The following is a 17,183-nucleotide window of genomic DNA, read 5'->3' as shown; positions in this document are numbered from 1 at the left end:
TGTCAAAATTGCATAAATACCTACTTCCACAAGTATGAATTAACAGCTGTGATCATCTCAGCAGAGGCAAATAAGTGGATGCTCATAGAAATTCATCTGTCACCTCTATATGTGTCCCATTTCATGTGACAGCTAAATGAACTGATACCTTGGTCTCACAATAACAGTTAAGGTACACCAAGAAATGGTCCAAAACTACATTTCAAAGAATGTCAATTTGGAATCTCACAGAGTAAAATAAAAATGAGCATGGTCTCATGAGAATGAGGATTTATAAAAATATGAAAAGAAGAAAAAAATTAAAATCCTAGAGCACGAGTATTTGTAATAGCCTAAATTAATCAAATTGTGAATAAACCAAATACATTGGAACCTGAGCAGCAGAGGATAATTTAGCATCATCTGGACTCTTAGTCTGCTGAGCAATTTGATGCAGGGTTTCAAATGGAGTATGTAAGCACCAGTAAGAAGTCTGCATTACAGAACAATACTATGTGCTGAGTCTTAAGATACTAATATCATCTTTTTCTACAATCCAATTAAGAAAACTGTTCCTAAATAACAATAACATCGATGGTTGTTTCAAACAGTTCATTATAAACAACATGAAGGCAGGCTCAGTAAAGAGCCCAATGCAATTGTGACTAGATATGCTGCTCTTCAGCAGGTAAAGTCCATGGGAGACCATGAAAAATCACACAGGAAAGCTGCCTTTTCAACAAGAGAGCAGCATGAAGCCCAAGATGCAGAGCAAGCTTACGTCTCCCCAGAGCCCCACGCCTCAGATGCCACAAAGACTAGACCCCTCAGCAGTGCAAAAGGCCCCCAGCCATACTGCAGAAGCTTTGCCGTTACTGTGTCTTGGCAGTTCCTGTGATTTAGACTGCAAAAATGGTGGGGTGCTGATGGAGCCCAGGAGGAGCTGTTCAGAGCACAGGGCAGAAGATGAAAACCCTGCCTCAATAACCACCCAGGGCACCCTGCCACCAATACCTTGTCAAGTACTAGTATCTTGCCACACGTGTTTCCACTCTTGCTTCACAATCCCCTTGGGAAGAGAACTACAGAACATTGCACCAAAATAATAATTTTAATTATTAAAGTACAATGTGCTTTGAGTTTTGGCACATTATTCCAAGTGTCCGTAGACGAACTATGTTAAGGATCAATGTAAAGTGAAGAACTCATCCCAGTCTTTATGCTACTGACTCACAGCTGAATGACTTCAGAACAACACTACACATATTGGTGACCTCATGAAAAGCACATTTCTTGAAGCATTTTAAAAACACCTGTAAAAGGTATTCCTCATTCCTGAAAGAAGGGCTGCGTAAATTATTACCATTACTTTCACACTTGTATTTTCACTTCCCTTAAATTTACAAGAAATTTACAACAGTGCCAGAAAAACTTATCTACCAAGGCAAACAGAGAACCACTAACCTGGGAAGTCCTCATTCAGTGCTCTGCTGGTCTTTTGAACTTAGTGAAGAGAGCTGGATCCTGTTTTATTCATAAAATTAATCCGATTAAAATCTAAGATGCTCATACATGTAGAATTAATTAAATATTCTATAATTTAGCAGCAGTGTGTGAGTGATAGCACAACACAATTTAAGTTGGTTGTATAAATATGTCCCTGTCATCTTAAATGTTGTATCATCAATAACATTCAGTTTAAAGAGGCACACCAAAATCACAGCAAGATACTGGCTATTTACACAAATCTACATAAAAACCAACAGTCACTCTTGTCATGGCTAAAAGTTTCTGCATGAGCAGTAACCCATAACTGGTTTTGGCACTGATGCATGCATAAAGGAAAACATACAACCCAATATAGGGACAGTGAAAGCATCTGCCTGCGAGCAGTAGGCAAATATTTTTTCTATCCTGTTATACAAAAGGACACATACAGAAGCAGTACAAGCAGCTGCTGTAACATGCTTCCAGGCCTCTGCACAAGCATCAGCTTACTAATTGCCTAACAGAACATCACTTGAACACAAATGGTTCCTTAGGTGGTTTTTTAAAATAACACATTGAATGCAAATGTTGGAGCTAAGCTGTAAGAATGTCTAGATTTTGTCTAGAAAACCTCATTTTATGTCTAGTTTTGTTTAGTATTGTTTTGTTCTACAGACTAATCAGCTAAATAAAATGAAATCTAAATAAAACACAGTGTGATCCTGGATTAGTGACTATAGTCTAAAAGGCATAATAGCTTATTGAGACAAGATTAGAAAGAAAAACAAAATCAATACATATGCAATTTGTAACTGGGAATTTATAACAATGACAGATCTTTCTCTGCCTCTCTATGGAGACAGGTCTCAGCACTGCAGAAACAACGATAGTGATTTCCAGAAAAACAGACACAACAACACTGCAAGGCTAATTCTTGCCTTTAAGCCAGATGAGCAGAATAGCAGCATGGAGGCCATGTAGCAGAAGACAAACTTGTTTGATTTGTTGCAACATGATATTTTAGTGTGAACAACTAGACAAAAAATATTCAGCAACCGTCTTTTAATAGATCAAAGTGAGGTTATGTGAAACAAGGACAGGAGAGTAATTAGGCAAAACAATTAGAATAGACCCTTGCAACTAATTTTCTGGCTATAGGAAATATTAGTATTCAGATCCTGTTCACTTTTTTCAGAAACAAGCATTTTTCTATTTATGACAATAACATTCCACTGCTCAATATGTATTCTTAAAAAACCCCAGAAATCAGTATACAGTAAGTACTTGACCTAGTCAGTCTAATTATTCAGCTCTTGCACTGCTCACTTATTTCTAAATGAAACCACAAGAGCAGCTATGTGGGTACGTTCTTCAGCAAGGACTGGAAACTCACAAGCCTGTGACTCATTGTTCCGCTGCAAACAGCTGTGCCACACACAACTGACCCAAGAGAGCCTCCAAACGTGACTCACAGCACCACCAAAATCTGTCCAGATCTGCCACCAGTGAGAGCCCACCCCATCAGGACACAAACACCTCCACACACAATTCATGACAAACTCTCCCACGGCCTCTCTACTTCACGTCCTCCCACCTGGTTCCAGAGTCTCCCCAGGCAGAAAGGAGCCCTTCTCTCCCTCTCTCTGGAGGAGACACAGGGCACCCACACACTTGCTAAATTCTGCCATCAATAAACACAACCTGAAGTTTGCACAAGTCTGCTCTCTTTAATTCACAGGGAAAATGACTCTCTAAGCATGGAAGGGGGACCAATAAACCGTGGTTCAGATGACATTCCCTTTTCAATACCAGTATGCCTTGCCACTCAAGGGTATTTCTGATTAATTTTTTTGACAGCTGCAGAGAACTAGCAAAAAGTAAATTGTCCCATTCCCTTATCTGTCAAAACAAGTCAAGTTACTGTCTACTCAATGTGGTAATTTTTTGTTTGCAATAGAGGACACTCAAGAACATGCACAGGAAATCCAAGGACCTCCTAACAGAATAATATGGAAATCACTTTTTCTCAGTGACTACTATTATGAAAACTTGAAAGTTTATTAAAAAAAACCTACCCATTTCAAAGCCAGTTGAGGGAGAGAAAAAAACACCACACACAAATTATCTGCTCATCATGTGTCCTCACAGTGAATTCTATAAACACTCAAGATCCCTACTTTATTTTCCACTGGGAACACTAATAATTGGCAAGAAAATACAGAGAAATTAGAATGGTTGAAAAAGAATATGATTAGAGAACAAATTTCAAAAGGCATTTCCCTAGTTAAAGTCATTCTCACAATTACATACAGTAAAGAAAGTTAAAGGAAGCATAAAAGAGGAGGCTAGACTTCACAATGAAGAAAGAACAATAGAAAATTAAGCAAAAGCCACTTCCTCACAGCAGCATGTTTCAGTTCTGAAAAGGTATCTGAGACAAGTTATTCACAAGTTATGAAAGATTCAATATCAAAGTAAAAAAATCACTGACCTGGATTAAGATCCAATACTAAAGTACAAAAATCATTGACCTGGATTAAGTTCTCATCAGTATCTCATTGTGAAACAAATAGTTCAAAGCTGCTCTAGTATTTCAAATTATAATGAAAAACCATAACACCAGCTGGCATGAAGGGATGAGTATGACAATAATTACTGTTCAAATGTATGCTCTCCATTAAACCAAGAAACTGCATGAAAAAAATTTCATATAGTCCCATAAGAAGCTTTTAAAAAATAATTCACAAATGGTAACATTGAGCCTGCTTCAGCCTCAAGTGGAGAAATAACATGAACAAACCAAGACAAAAGGTGCACATTTACAGGACAGTTACTGGTCACTGATGCCTTGACCTTATCGAGCTTTCATTGACAGCACATCCACTTCCATGGAATAACCAGCTGGGCATCACCCACTTTCCTGCCTGCAACTTCCTTGAATTATACCAGGGATATGAAGACTGTGTCCATCCACGGAGAACAAACAAGCAAGACCCCAGAAACCTGAAGAAACAAACTATTTACTATGAAGGTAAGCCCTCAGGGACATCATTGTGTAGCAGCTTGTATCTCACAATACAGATACTCAGTGTAGTGGTTGTCTCACTTTGAATGTAAATAGCGAGTCTGGGAAGCAAAAACATAATTATCATGTCTATCAGCCTCTGAAGAGTGAGTGGAACTCACTGGAAAGACACAGAAACCACTGAGACTGATGTCCAACACAGGAGGAGATGCATCTCCAACACAAAGGAGATGCAGGATGAACATGCTGGCTAGCAGGACTGGCTATTTCTGCCTTGCAAGCAACCTTGAAAATCAATCTGAGAAGTAGTTAAAAATAACTACCATTCCATCCCCACCTGCTCCTCAGGACACAGCCACAGAATAATATTGCTTAAGCACTGGTGTGGTGGCACAAATCTCCAGAGGTTGGTGACAAGGGCAGAAATCAAGAGCTTCTGCCTTTGAAAAGAACAAGTTTGCAGTCTGATTCACCCTGCAGGCTGCCAGCACTAGCTTTTATCCTCATCACTCCACCAGAGTGATCTGCCCAGTACACCTGGAACAAAGCAAAATAATTTTGGGGACACCCTCACATATGTTGCAAAGCTCTGACTGCAACAGGGAGGCAGCAGAAACTTTTAAAATAACAGGTGAAAGCAAAGCAATCACCATTTACCAAAAGTAGTCACTGAAAAGCAGTTTGAAATAGCCCAACATGAGATGGCTGGTCAAGCACTGTCTGGTCCCTTGAATCCCATTTTCACTGGTCCTAAAAGCACAACTTCCACCAGAGCCTTTGTGCCCAGTTCACTCATGCACGCAGCTTCCGGAGGAGACGCGCTCTTAACCATGTAGGAAATGGATTTCAGACAATCTGCAGAGGGATGAGGCCAACAGGAACAGCAGAGACAACAGGGAAGGGGAGGGGAAACAGTTGAACGGAAGAAAAAGCATCAGGAATGAAGTGAAGGAGGAAACAGATGCACTGGCAGGAAAAGAAAATACAAGTGGGAGGGGAAGGCAAATGTAGAAGGTGAAAGTAACACAGACCAGTTTGAGAGGACAGAGCACAAGCACAAACAAGCTGCAGAACAGATGAGTCAAAACAAATGAGAATTATAGACAAGAAGGAAAGGTGGGAAAAACAGTAATAATTTTAAAAACCCCAGACCCATCACAGCAGTACTTCTCAATAATCACAGAGCAGTCTGGGTTTCTTATAGGTGACATCACATCACCTGAGTCAAGATAGAAAAATATGAGAAACAGGGAAGATTGGAAAAACGTCACTAGCAGACCCATCAGGAAAATGAAATATTCTACAGAAGCCCTAACATTTCAAATTCTGCTATCCTTTCAAATCAAGATAAAAGGCATTTTAAGTTCATTAAACTTTAAACATGACTTTATTGAAACACTGGATTTTGAGGTCACGCTCTAATATTCATGAGCACAAAACAAAAAAAGCTGAATACTACTCCATTTCTTTTCCAAATAGTTTTGGAAACATCTTCCAAGAACGGCATTTTCAGGGCTAACTTTCCTGCTGAACTGCTTCACCATGAATTTTAGAATAGACACAAGATTAGATGAAATCACTTATGTATCTTTTAATTCCAGTGAGAAACAACTTAGGAGTTATTTCCAACATAAACATTTAGCAAAATATATTTGTGGTTCTGCATTTTGGGCCTCAGATTTAGACAGACACTTTTAAAAAGCCATTCCATTGCATGGAAATGGACACAGGTTCTGTGCCAGAGGGAACAAGTCCTTTATTAATGTAACAACTACCTTTAGAAGACCTACACAGACAAACCCCACCAAGACAGCAATTTTGCCCCAAAAAAGAATGTCTAAGCCTTTCATTGCTGAGCAGAGGCCATATGCACTCACAAGTACTGTAATACTGCTGATGGAAGGATCCACCCCTCAGGTTTATTTCTTGTGAGGTGTGCTAAGAGACAGTGTTACATAGTGCATTCCCCCTCTCATTTCAGGACTTGTTAATTGTTGTTTTCCTATGTTTCTCCCATTGGTCGTGGCAAATAATTAATAATTTTTTTAATTACTTATTTTTTTTAATTCATAGCAGGTTTTTTAACACTAGAGAACAATTCACATTCCATTAATATTGCTAGAGCTTGTGCTCTTGAAATAACCTGATGCGCTATGGGGCTTCCAAGCTACAAAAACCCACATTCTGAGAAAAGAGAAAGCAGATAGCTTAAATTAAGCAGATTCCCCAGGGGTCTATGAATCTGAGCAATTATAGCTGGGAAGACATACAAATTTGAAATACCTTCCAGTGTGCTTCTCAGGAGCTTCTCATGAAGTGCAGCCCACCCTGTAGCCAGCAGGGCTCAGCTATCCCTGCATCCACACTCTCCCATCACCCACAATCCTTTCATCTCAGCTCATCATTTCACCAGGATCTTCAGCACAAAGGGAAACTACAGGGCTATGATACAACTACAGAGGCATTCCAATAGGATTACAGGAGTCACTTCCAAAGAGCTTCACAAAACCTGCAACAGCACAGTACCAGTACCTTCTGAGGCACAGTCCTTCTAACCAACAATATTGCTTGAAGGCATCACTGAGAACAATTGGGGAGTTAAACCTCAGCTTTACAAAGAGTGCCATCTGTTCAGCATACTTGCAGTGAAACCAGCAGCCTCAGCACAATCCACAGAGAAGATGCATCACCATATTCAGTGCTGCCAACCACAAATGCAAAGTGAATGAACACAGACCCTGAATAACTTTCTCATGACTACTTGTAGTGATTAACATCAAGGCACAGCGGTGGTGGGTAAATGTGCACTGCCCTCTGTGATGGAGAGAACGAAGATCAGGACAGGAAGAAATCAAAACCAAATGGCTCAAGTTAACCCTGCTTGGGACTCCCATAAAACCTCAGGACATGACACACCTGTTAAAGATCACTTAAGATTTTAACATGTTCTGCACTTTTAAAAATGCTCTAAGTATTCAGTCAAACCAAACACTCCTGCTAAGAGGACACACACACATCCCAAACAAGCCCTCTGGGATATGGCCCAAAAATTGTTTCTTCAAATCAAGCATCCAAAAATTAAGCGAGCTCCATACACAAAAAAAAAGAGAAAAAAGCAAAGTGGAAAGTCAGCGCTCAGCAGAACTTTTCAACAATGTTTAAAAATAAGAAGTTCCCAATTCAGAAGAGAACATGGGCTGACCTGACACACTTTGTGCGCATACGCAAAGGGTAAACCATTAAGACAAAGTGAAACCTAAATATTTCCGGAAACAACTTCACACAATTTAGCAAAACTAGTACTAGTGTGAAATGCAAAATTTGAGCCACAAAGTAGGATGAAGAGGCTTTTAAAATAGCTGCCTCAAAATAAGTTAGGTTTTAAAAGCTTGGCAGAAATCCATTTCCAACCAACCTCACATCAACTGACCATAAGCCCAAAGGCAGCAGCCTGAAAGGGTATTTCAGAGTCTCACTCTTTCTATTTTGAGAGTGAAAGATGCTGCAGGCAATAGCAATAATTTGAACATTCTCTCTGGTGTTCTCTCCTACACTACTTTTTCCAGGAAAAAGAAATTCAAATCTTGATCTAAATCCTACAGAGCTAAGTGGGATTAATGAGTGTTCACTTGAAGTTACAACTCACATGGTAGCACTATGTCATCACCATTCCTCCATCAGAGACACCTAAAATCTGAGGGGACATTAGTGCAGAGAAGGTGTGGTCCTCCATCTGCCTTTAACCTTCTCTGTAATGGAATCAGACATCCTTATTCATAGATCCTGAGCAATTCAGAGGGAAAAATACCATGGGCCTCATGGCCTTTTATCAGCTGATATAAGGCATCACTGCTACATGAGGCAGCAGTTGATGGGAACTTAAAGTCACTCACTGGAGCACATCAGTACAATTTAAATTTTGGCTGCTAATACACAAGCAGAGCACAAGGAATTATACAAGCTATGATGATGCTATAATTATTACAGTATCTTAGTTTCAACCATGTGCAAGCAGAATAACATGTTCATCTCTTAAAGCATCAAATTTCCTGCAAAACAGTGAAGTCAGACTGCTTTGACAACTAACATTAAGGGCCAAGTTCTAATCATTCTATTTTAGTTGACTCTTAGGCTTCTTTCCATGTAGAAACAGTGTGAGTGAAGGAACCAGCAATGGTACAAAACACCCTAAAGTACAGATTATACAGCACATACCATTACACAACTCAGAAACAAGTAGGTAAATTTGATGGCACCAAGGATTAAAGGGCATATCTAAGGATTTTGGAAATACAAATAATCTTGTTCTGCTAAGCTTTACCAGTTAAAATATGCTTTAAAAATGCCTTGCTTTGTTGGTACTTTTTGTTTAGGGTTAATTGGAGGTTTTTTTCAGAAAATAGTCGATTAAAGCAACAATGTATTTTCTGTGGGTTTTTTTATTTGTTTGGCCTTTTTTTGTTTTGTTGGTTTTTTTTCCTTATTTGTTTCTGCAAGGCAATCATACTATAATTTCTTTATGATTTAAACTAAGTTTCAGGAATCGAATGAGCAGAAAAAGAAGTACTGACAGATTAACTGAATACCTATTAACCAATTATAAAATAAAATTATGAATGAAAGTAAAGGCCAAAAATATTTTGGACTGTAATATAAGACAGCTGAACCATACCTGTAGGTCTGCAAGAGCATTTTAAACAAGTGGCTTTTATACAAATTGCTACAATACCTCCATAGTATGCAATTTGTATCTAATGTTTCATGTTATGAATATACAAAGAAACAAATATCCTACTAATAGTCCTTCAGTGTTTCATGTTACCAAGACATTCACTATTGATATTCAGTATAGGATGACAGAAAGGGTTATTGACCCATATTTTTCCAAAAGATATATTCTCACTTGACAGTGTGGTAACTGAAGCCAATAGCATTCACTGAGCTTGGAAAGAACATCTTTCTCTTAAATATAAAAATTCAAAGATGTCAGTTCAGATTGCATTTTACACATCATAAATCTTAGCAAACAGCTGGTATTTCACAATGCCTCAAGTCTTAAACATGACTTGTCAAAGCAAAATAAGAGGAAAGAAAAGGTAGCTCCAGATGATGCCAAGTACACTAAAAAGTGCAGGGGAAGAAATTAAGAGCCATTTGATAAACTGCACATCAATTCACATTCCTCTGTGAAACTGAATTTTTAAAATACTGAAATAATAGAATGTAAGGTAGTACTAAACATTGCTATGAAGTATTATGGAATGAGATGGAAGTACTGCAATGCTGTTTCACAGCAACAGAAAGAAAAAAATCAAAGCCTTCTGATGGGGGACTTGGTTCAGCTTGGTCTTTAAAGAATTGGAGGTACAATTTCAGTATTGTGGGAACACATGCAAAAACTGGCACCTCAGTAAAACTTAAAGAAGATTAAATTGTCAGTGACCTAATAAAACAATACATTTTCCTCTGTACTCAGACACCCACACAATCAGGGCACGAGCCAGGACTTCCCTGCCTGCTCCAGGCGGTGACACACTCGGTGACACACTCGGCTCTGGCCAGTTGCTGCCCTGTCCCCAGCATGTGGCAGCACACAGAGGGAGCACACCCCAGCGGCTTTCCTTTGCAGCCACACACACTTGTCCTGTTCCCCTCTGGGTGGGCTGCTGGTCCAGGAGCCAGCATTACCTCAGCAGAAGGGTCACCTCTGTTTCACCAAGATCAAACCGTGCTCTGGAAGCCCTTGGTGCCCGTGCTGCTGCTCCCATTAACCCTGCTTGCTCCCCAGCACCCAGAACAGTGCCAGCCAGGCTCAGCTATGCCAGCTCCTGCTGCCATGGCCAGGATGGATGCACCACACACTCTCTGCAGGCTCTGCCCCCCATCCCCTGCAGCTGCCTTGCAGCCCTTTCTCTCCTTTCACTCTGTATTTCCTTCTTTACAACTATGACTTCATCAACTCTTTTGACCTTCAAAGGAGAGCAGAAGGAGATGCATGTGAGAAATCCAAGACCCTCCAACTCCCAATGCACAAACTGTACTGCTGGCTTTTGCTAACCCAGCCTGCTGTGCAGTGCTGCAGCCTGGCAAACAACCTCCTGCACCTCACGGGCCTAAGGCAGCATGTTACACCAGAGACTGGCATGCCAGCATTGATAAAGCCATTAGCCATTGTCATTGAAGAGTAACACAGCATATCCAGATTGGGTTTTTGTACTTGTGATAAATATCAAAATTCTTAAGCATCTTGCTTGCTGATACCCTTTTCAAACCAGCTTCCTAAATTCTTATGATTGACCATTCTCTGTAGTTAATATTGTTTCCCTTGATTATATCCTCCTACTTTTTATGTACATATCTCTCTTCTTTAACCCTTGCGATTCACTTCTTTTCATAAGCAGTTCTTCAACTTGCCATTGTCACGGGTCTCCCACCTTTCTCAGACAAGGCTCTGAAAAAAACTTGGCTTTTCCCACATGACACAGCAGCCTGCCATACACAGACATTAATTCATATCATCCACTGCTGGCAGATGCTACAGCCTCTGTGAGAAACCAGCATTAATATTTTTTCTATTAATCCATTACATAGCTGTCAGCACACCAAAATTTTGTGCAGAAGGGAACATTTGTGACACCTCTTGGCAAGATGCATATGCTGCATTTAATAACTGTACAATAAACATAACATGTAAAATAAGCTTTACCATGGAGTACAACTACAGCTTTCCCTTCCCCCTGACAAAAAAGAAACAATGTGAATTAATTAAAATCATTACATCAGTTTTCAAGAGCGATTTTCCTCACCTTCTTAAGGTAGGAAGAATTACCTAGAAAAACCAGGTCACTACTTTTTCATCAGTCTTTTCTTAGAACAAAACAGAGGTCATATTAAGGTTTTGCTTTGAACAAATACTTATTTCAAATATTTTACCAAGTCCAACACATGTAAGATATGCATATGTACACATAACTTACACATCGATAAATATACCTTTTCTGGATATTATATCTTACAGCCAATGTAGTTTTCATTTAAATGAATCATGAAAATAAATGTGATGAAGATGTTAAGTGGACCAGAGTACCAGTAAGCAAGCAAAGAGATTGAAAACATTTGAAAAGGGAAAAAAATATTTTTAAAATAACTGAATTATTTTAAATGTACGTGAATATACAGTAAGATTCAAAGAATTCAAGAATAGGGGGCAGTTAAATACTGACAAAACTGAACCAGTTTCTAAACCCTTGTTCAAGCCCAAGAAGTTTTACATTTAGATTAACACAGTTTTTCTGAAACTGCTGCTTTGTGGTACTTCCTAGCATATAACATAACAAGCAAACACAGCACAGCCACCTGCAGGGAGCTCACACAGAGGGTCCACACTCAGGGCAGGAGACCAGGGCTGTCAGCTGGGGGGAAAGGGAAAGCTCCAAGGCAAGGGCAGTATCAGAGGAAACAGGGAGGCTTGTCTCACACAGCACACCCACATCCTGAGACTACCTGATACCACTGGAATCAAGAAAAGTAAACCCCTGCACAAAAGCTCTGTCACCACCAAAACATGACATGAATGACAAGATAACCAACTTCCTTTGGACAATAGGGTCACACCAAAAAAGTAACTCCCTAAAATTAGAAAGTATTTGAACTTTTAATACTAAGTGAGGGGTATTTTGTTTATTTTTATTAGAATAACAAGAAATAGTTATTTTTGATATTTAATCTATGTCAGCATCCCCTTTAGGTAAACTCCCATGGCAGTATTGCATTAAGTGCTGTTTTCCTGTTTTGCAATCTCTCACAAGTTAACTAAATGCCTTGCAAAAACCATTTCAAAACTAGCTTGCAAAGTATTAAAGATAAAAGATAAGCATTAAACAGATGACATTTTCTGCAAATATGTCATAATCCATTGGTTTAGGTTTTACATTTCTGGTGATCAATTACTTAAATTCTTGTCTGATGATGATTAAACATTAGGATTAGTACTTTCTGATATGGATCACTTCTATTTTTATAACTTTCACCAGCCTACATTGCCAAGAGACAGCATCTGAGGCAAGTGAATGACTACAGTGAACAGCTCTGAAGACACAGACACTGAGCTTCAGTGCTCCATCCTCTGTCACCAGGGACTGATGCCCCACTTCAGGGGAACCTTGCAACACGCCAGCACAACAGTCACACCTCCCTTACTCATTTAGCAAATTCCCTCTTGTAGCTCCATTCCCAGCAGCTAGTGCTCAAGTGTTTGGTGCCTGCAGTAACAGCACTTTCACAACACTAACTGAGCCAGGCAGGCTCCCCTACAGTAAAAGGCCAAAAGGTATTATTTGATCCGTCTTACATTTCCTTTTCTGATGGCACACACGCACAGGTTAAAGTAACTCAAGTTGGTAGCTTGTGGGAGTTCAAACAGCAAAGTGAGTTTAGCCTTGACACAAGAGCTCTTAATAGAGCCAACATTTTCTTGTTCTGTTCAAAGTGAAAAAAAAAAAAAAACCTGGACATGCATGTCCCTGAACCTGAATTTCCAACCTCATACAAAGCCCATGTGTAATTTTTCACAGGGGACCTCTCCAAGACATACCAGCTTCTCAGACAGGAGCCTGGCAGCACTGAGCTGGCAATCCAGAACAGAAAGATTCAATGTTGCTTAGCTTTTATATATGCAAGGTTTATACTTTTAATACCTGAGGCTCTCTTTCTGGAAAGTGTAACTGACTGAATCAGCTTCAGCTCTTCAAAGGACAACTTCCACCAAAGAAATATACATATTTTCATAAACATACAGTAATGCAGATGAAAACAGCAAGCATTCAAAAGGTTCAAACCCCAGTGTTTTACACCCTAAAGCCACTGAGACATTTCTCTTGTACAGGCATTATCTCTAAAAAGGTAAAGGGGCAGAATCCACAGATCTCAAACACATAAAACAGCCCACTCACAACAACAGCTATGGCACAAGGTGCATGGCTGGTGATGGGACAAAGACATGTGGTTCCCTGTACTAGCCAGCCCATAAAACACACCCCATGCCATCTGGTCAAGCACATTCTATTGCAATGCTGATCATCAATCTCAGTTCCTGCCCCAGCAAAGCAACAGCACACCTATTTGAACCAGGCTCCACCAAAAAGCAGCATCTGGCACCATAGCACTAGCCACAATCCCCCTGCACTTTTGATGTGGCTTATAAAGGGTTACCAAGGGCTACCAGGCAAAGCTGACAGATCATTGATGCGTAATCTGCCACATTTATTCTGAAAAAATAAATATCTAAAAGACTTGATACTTTCATCAGATGACTGACACCTACTCCTAGGTCTGCCTGAGGCATCACCTCTCACCTTCCTGTTCTTCGGAACTGTTGCATTTTTAAGTAGCCCCCAAGACATGAAAACTTGGTCCATAGAGCAAGGCCTGACAAACATCAACTGCAGTAAGAGACAAGGCCAAAAATCAAACAGCCTGCCCTCAATGAGGCCCATTCACAAAGCCTTCATCCACCCTTCTCAGTCTCTGTATGGATTGAGAACTGTGCACTAAGAGTCCCCTGACCCATTCTGAGACTTAGTGGGACAAACCAACATCAGATCAAGGAGTACAGGAGCTGCAGCTCAGTTCTAGAAGACAAGGGATAAGGGCCCTATGAAGCTCAAGCAGCTCAACTAAGCAGTACAGGCACAGCAGCACCTTCAGACAGACTCTGGTAATTCCCATCCCAGTGCCAACCCTGCTCTGCCTCCAGTGCCTATAACTCATTACCCCACAAGGAAGGGTGAGCTAACTAGTGTTTCTATAAGACCCCAAGATCCTATGATACAGCAACTTTATGATGCAAATCTACTCTGATGCAGTATTAGTTTACTGGCAAGTACTATTCTGACAAAACTCACGGCTTAGGGCACAACTCCAAGCAGATCTCACCAACTGACCAATCCTCAAGCCATTGAGACTTCCCCAGAGTTATTACTATGAGCTCTTTACAGTCTCAGCAGCAATTTACAAGCAACTGGCAGAATTTCAATTTCAACAATTTTTGAAATTTACACTTGAGTGATCATTTCCAGCAGAAAGGGTGTCCACTTTTCAAAAAGCCCACAGAACCTCAGTAAGATCACCGAATTTTGAACTCACAGAACACAAAGGTAACATTCCCAGTAAATCCAACACTACGCAGAGTTATTCACTATAGATTTTGATCCAACAACAGTTCCCTTTGTTTAAAGGGTAAAATCGGTGTAGGGTAGAGAAATGCACCAGTGGAGAGAACTGTCTGCAGCACTGTGCAGTGCAGGTACCTCAGGCATACAGCAGACAGACAACTCTTGTAAATAATCCAAGATCTACAATTATAATCCATAGTTCAAACATACTTAGAGAAATAAACATTAATTTGGATTCCCAAAACTGTTCTAACAAAGCAGACAGAGCATTTTGATAACTTAGATACAGTAGACAGGAGACCACCATGGTTTTAATTCATCAAAAATAAAATTAATAGTGGTCCAGATAATCAATATTAATCTAGAATTCAAGTTGATGCAATGGGTTGGCCATCTCAAAAATATCATGACAACACATTTCTAGTTCATTAAAAAACACAAATATAAACCAAGGTTCTGGTATAGCAAGTGCTGAAACTCACAAGTTGTAATGGTGCAGAGAAAAAGCTGAACTGGATTTCTACCATTCAGAGAAGCCCATCCTTTGTGCTCCATCACTCAGATGAAGTATTGCCTCTGCATATGCCATTCAAGCAGGCACTTGAGCTCTCAAGTACACGGAGATAGCCTTTGTACCATTCACATCTAGTGCAAGAGTCTCAGAGCTTTGACTCTGACTAGCTGAACTACATTTTTCCTTTTTGTACTCTGAGCTTCCAGAAAACCCTGCCTTGGTAGTAAGACATAGCTGCTAAAAGAAAGAATTAGTCAGAAATAAAATAACTGGGTTTGTAAGCAAACATCGACAGAGACATGGACAATGTAGTATAATTCACTCCACTGCTTTTTGCTAGCATCATAAACGTGAATGGCAATTTGTATTTCTATAAATCAAAAAGAGAACCACAACACTGAAATGTTACAGTGTATCTGTTTCTCAATGCTTTAAAACGCATGACAGGCTCAGAAGTTAGTTTCCTTCCAAACATCTGCTTGGCTGCCACCATCTCTGCCGAGGCATAGGTGTGCATGAAGCAGTGACAGGAAGTCAAGTATATATAGTCTCTTCGTGAATTATTAATATAATCTTATCTCGATATCTGAAGCCAACTTTATGAGTCACAGTAACAAGCATCAGTCCAAACTAAAATAAAAAAACGCATTTAAAACAGGGCAGAATTAGGAATTACACTTAGGTATTAAATAATGATTCCAAATATCAACTTAAAAAGCCAAAAGTAAAAGGGTGTGAATTAACAAAAAAACCAGTATTACACAGGCAACCAGCCATCAAGATCACGATTTCTCGTTACTAATCAGTCCTCCCCATTCACTTCACCATTCTAAGTGACAAAAAGCTGGGAAGAGCAGCTGACTGGAGCTACCAGGGCTTCTTCAGCCGCCGCTTCCCACAGCCCCTGCCCTGCCTTGGCTGCTCCGGGCGGGCTCAGCTCCACGGCCGCACCGGCCCCGCGTCCTCGGCCGCCCTCCCTCCCCACCAATGTCCCTAGGAGTAGCCACAAAAACTACAAGCGAGAGGTCGTTTGATTTGTAACCGCTCCCATTAAACAGTAACGCACACAGATGTTAAAATGGTGACCCTGGGACTGCTGCGGGAACTTCTCCTTAGCACGGCCACCCCACGACGGGCCCGAGGGACTCCTGCCGAGCCGCCTCCGGCTGAGGGCGACGAGCCCTCACGGAGCTCCCGGGAGCCGCCGGCCCGGCGCTGCAGCTGCACCCTGTCCCCGCAGCCGGGACGGGACGGGACGCGCCGAGCCCGGGCTGGAACGGCCGCACGGCGCAGGGAAGGTGCCCGGCGAGGACTGCCCCGGGCTGGACCCACGCTCACCGCCCTGCAGGCGGGCAGCGGGCGCATCCCGCTCCGCAGCCCGCGGGTCCCGCTCCGCGCCGCCACAAGGCAAAGCACGCGGAGACCCCGCAAGTCAGGGATCTCAAGGGCGCGGACAGGGGCTGGGGGAGCGGCCTCACCTGGGACATCTGAGGGCGCAGGTTGATCTCCTTCAGGTTGATGGAGTGGCTGCGGAGGTTGTTGAGCAGCTGGCAGAGCAGGACGCCGTCGCGCAGCGTCTGCGCCAGGTCGAAGACCTGGGCCGTGTCCCAGGTCACCCGGTGGTTGGGCGGCAGCACCTTGCAGCTGATCAGCCACTGCCCGCACTGCTTCCAGGGCTCCATCCCCGCCACCGCGCCGCGATGCTGCGGCCGCGGCGGCCCCTGCTGCTCCCTCCCGCCGCCGCCGCTGCCGCGGCCGGCCCGTCCCGCCCCGCGGCCGCCCCAGGAGGCGGCTCCGGCGGCTCCACCGCCCCTCGCCCGCCCAGCCCAGCCCAGCCCGGCGCGCCCGCACCGGCCCCGCTGCAGGGGGAGCGCGGGGCAGCCGCCGTCAGCCCGCGCCGGGCAGCTCCCGAGGCCGCGCCGTGAGGCTGCTCGTCTCGTCTGCTCGCCCGGGGATGGCATCAACACAGCACCTGCGACACACAAGGCAGCTCCGACAGGCAGGT

The 17,183-nt window shown here is 42.0% G+C and overlaps 1 protein-coding gene across 2 annotated transcripts in view; it reads right to left on the bottom strand.

Annotated features, from left to right (window-relative positions):
- The window catches only part of VAV3 (vav guanine nucleotide exchange factor 3), a 147,698-nt gene extending 130,744 nt beyond the window's left edge, over window positions 1-16,954 (bottom strand). Inside the window, exon 1 of one of the 2 annotated variants that reach the window (XM_077182118.1) lies at window positions 16,657-16,954. In XM_077182118.1, the coding sequence (XP_077038233.1) occupies window positions 16,657-16,860 (204 nt within the window). In that variant the 5' untranslated portion in view covers window positions 16,861-16,954. The remainder of the gene's footprint in view (window positions 1-16,656) is intronic. The other variant, XM_054638054.2, reaches the window with a different exon arrangement.
- Between the last annotated feature and the right edge of the window lie 229 nt (window positions 16,955-17,183).

The sequence above is a fragment of the Agelaius phoeniceus genome, chromosome 8 (genome assembly GCF_051311805.1).
Source record: "Agelaius phoeniceus isolate bAgePho1 chromosome 8, bAgePho1.hap1, whole genome shotgun sequence".
Classification (NCBI taxonomy): domain Eukaryota; kingdom Metazoa; phylum Chordata; class Aves; order Passeriformes; family Icteridae; genus Agelaius; species Agelaius phoeniceus.
The sequence above is the reverse complement of the archived record's forward strand: the minus strand, read 5'-3'. Positions and strand labels throughout refer to the sequence as shown.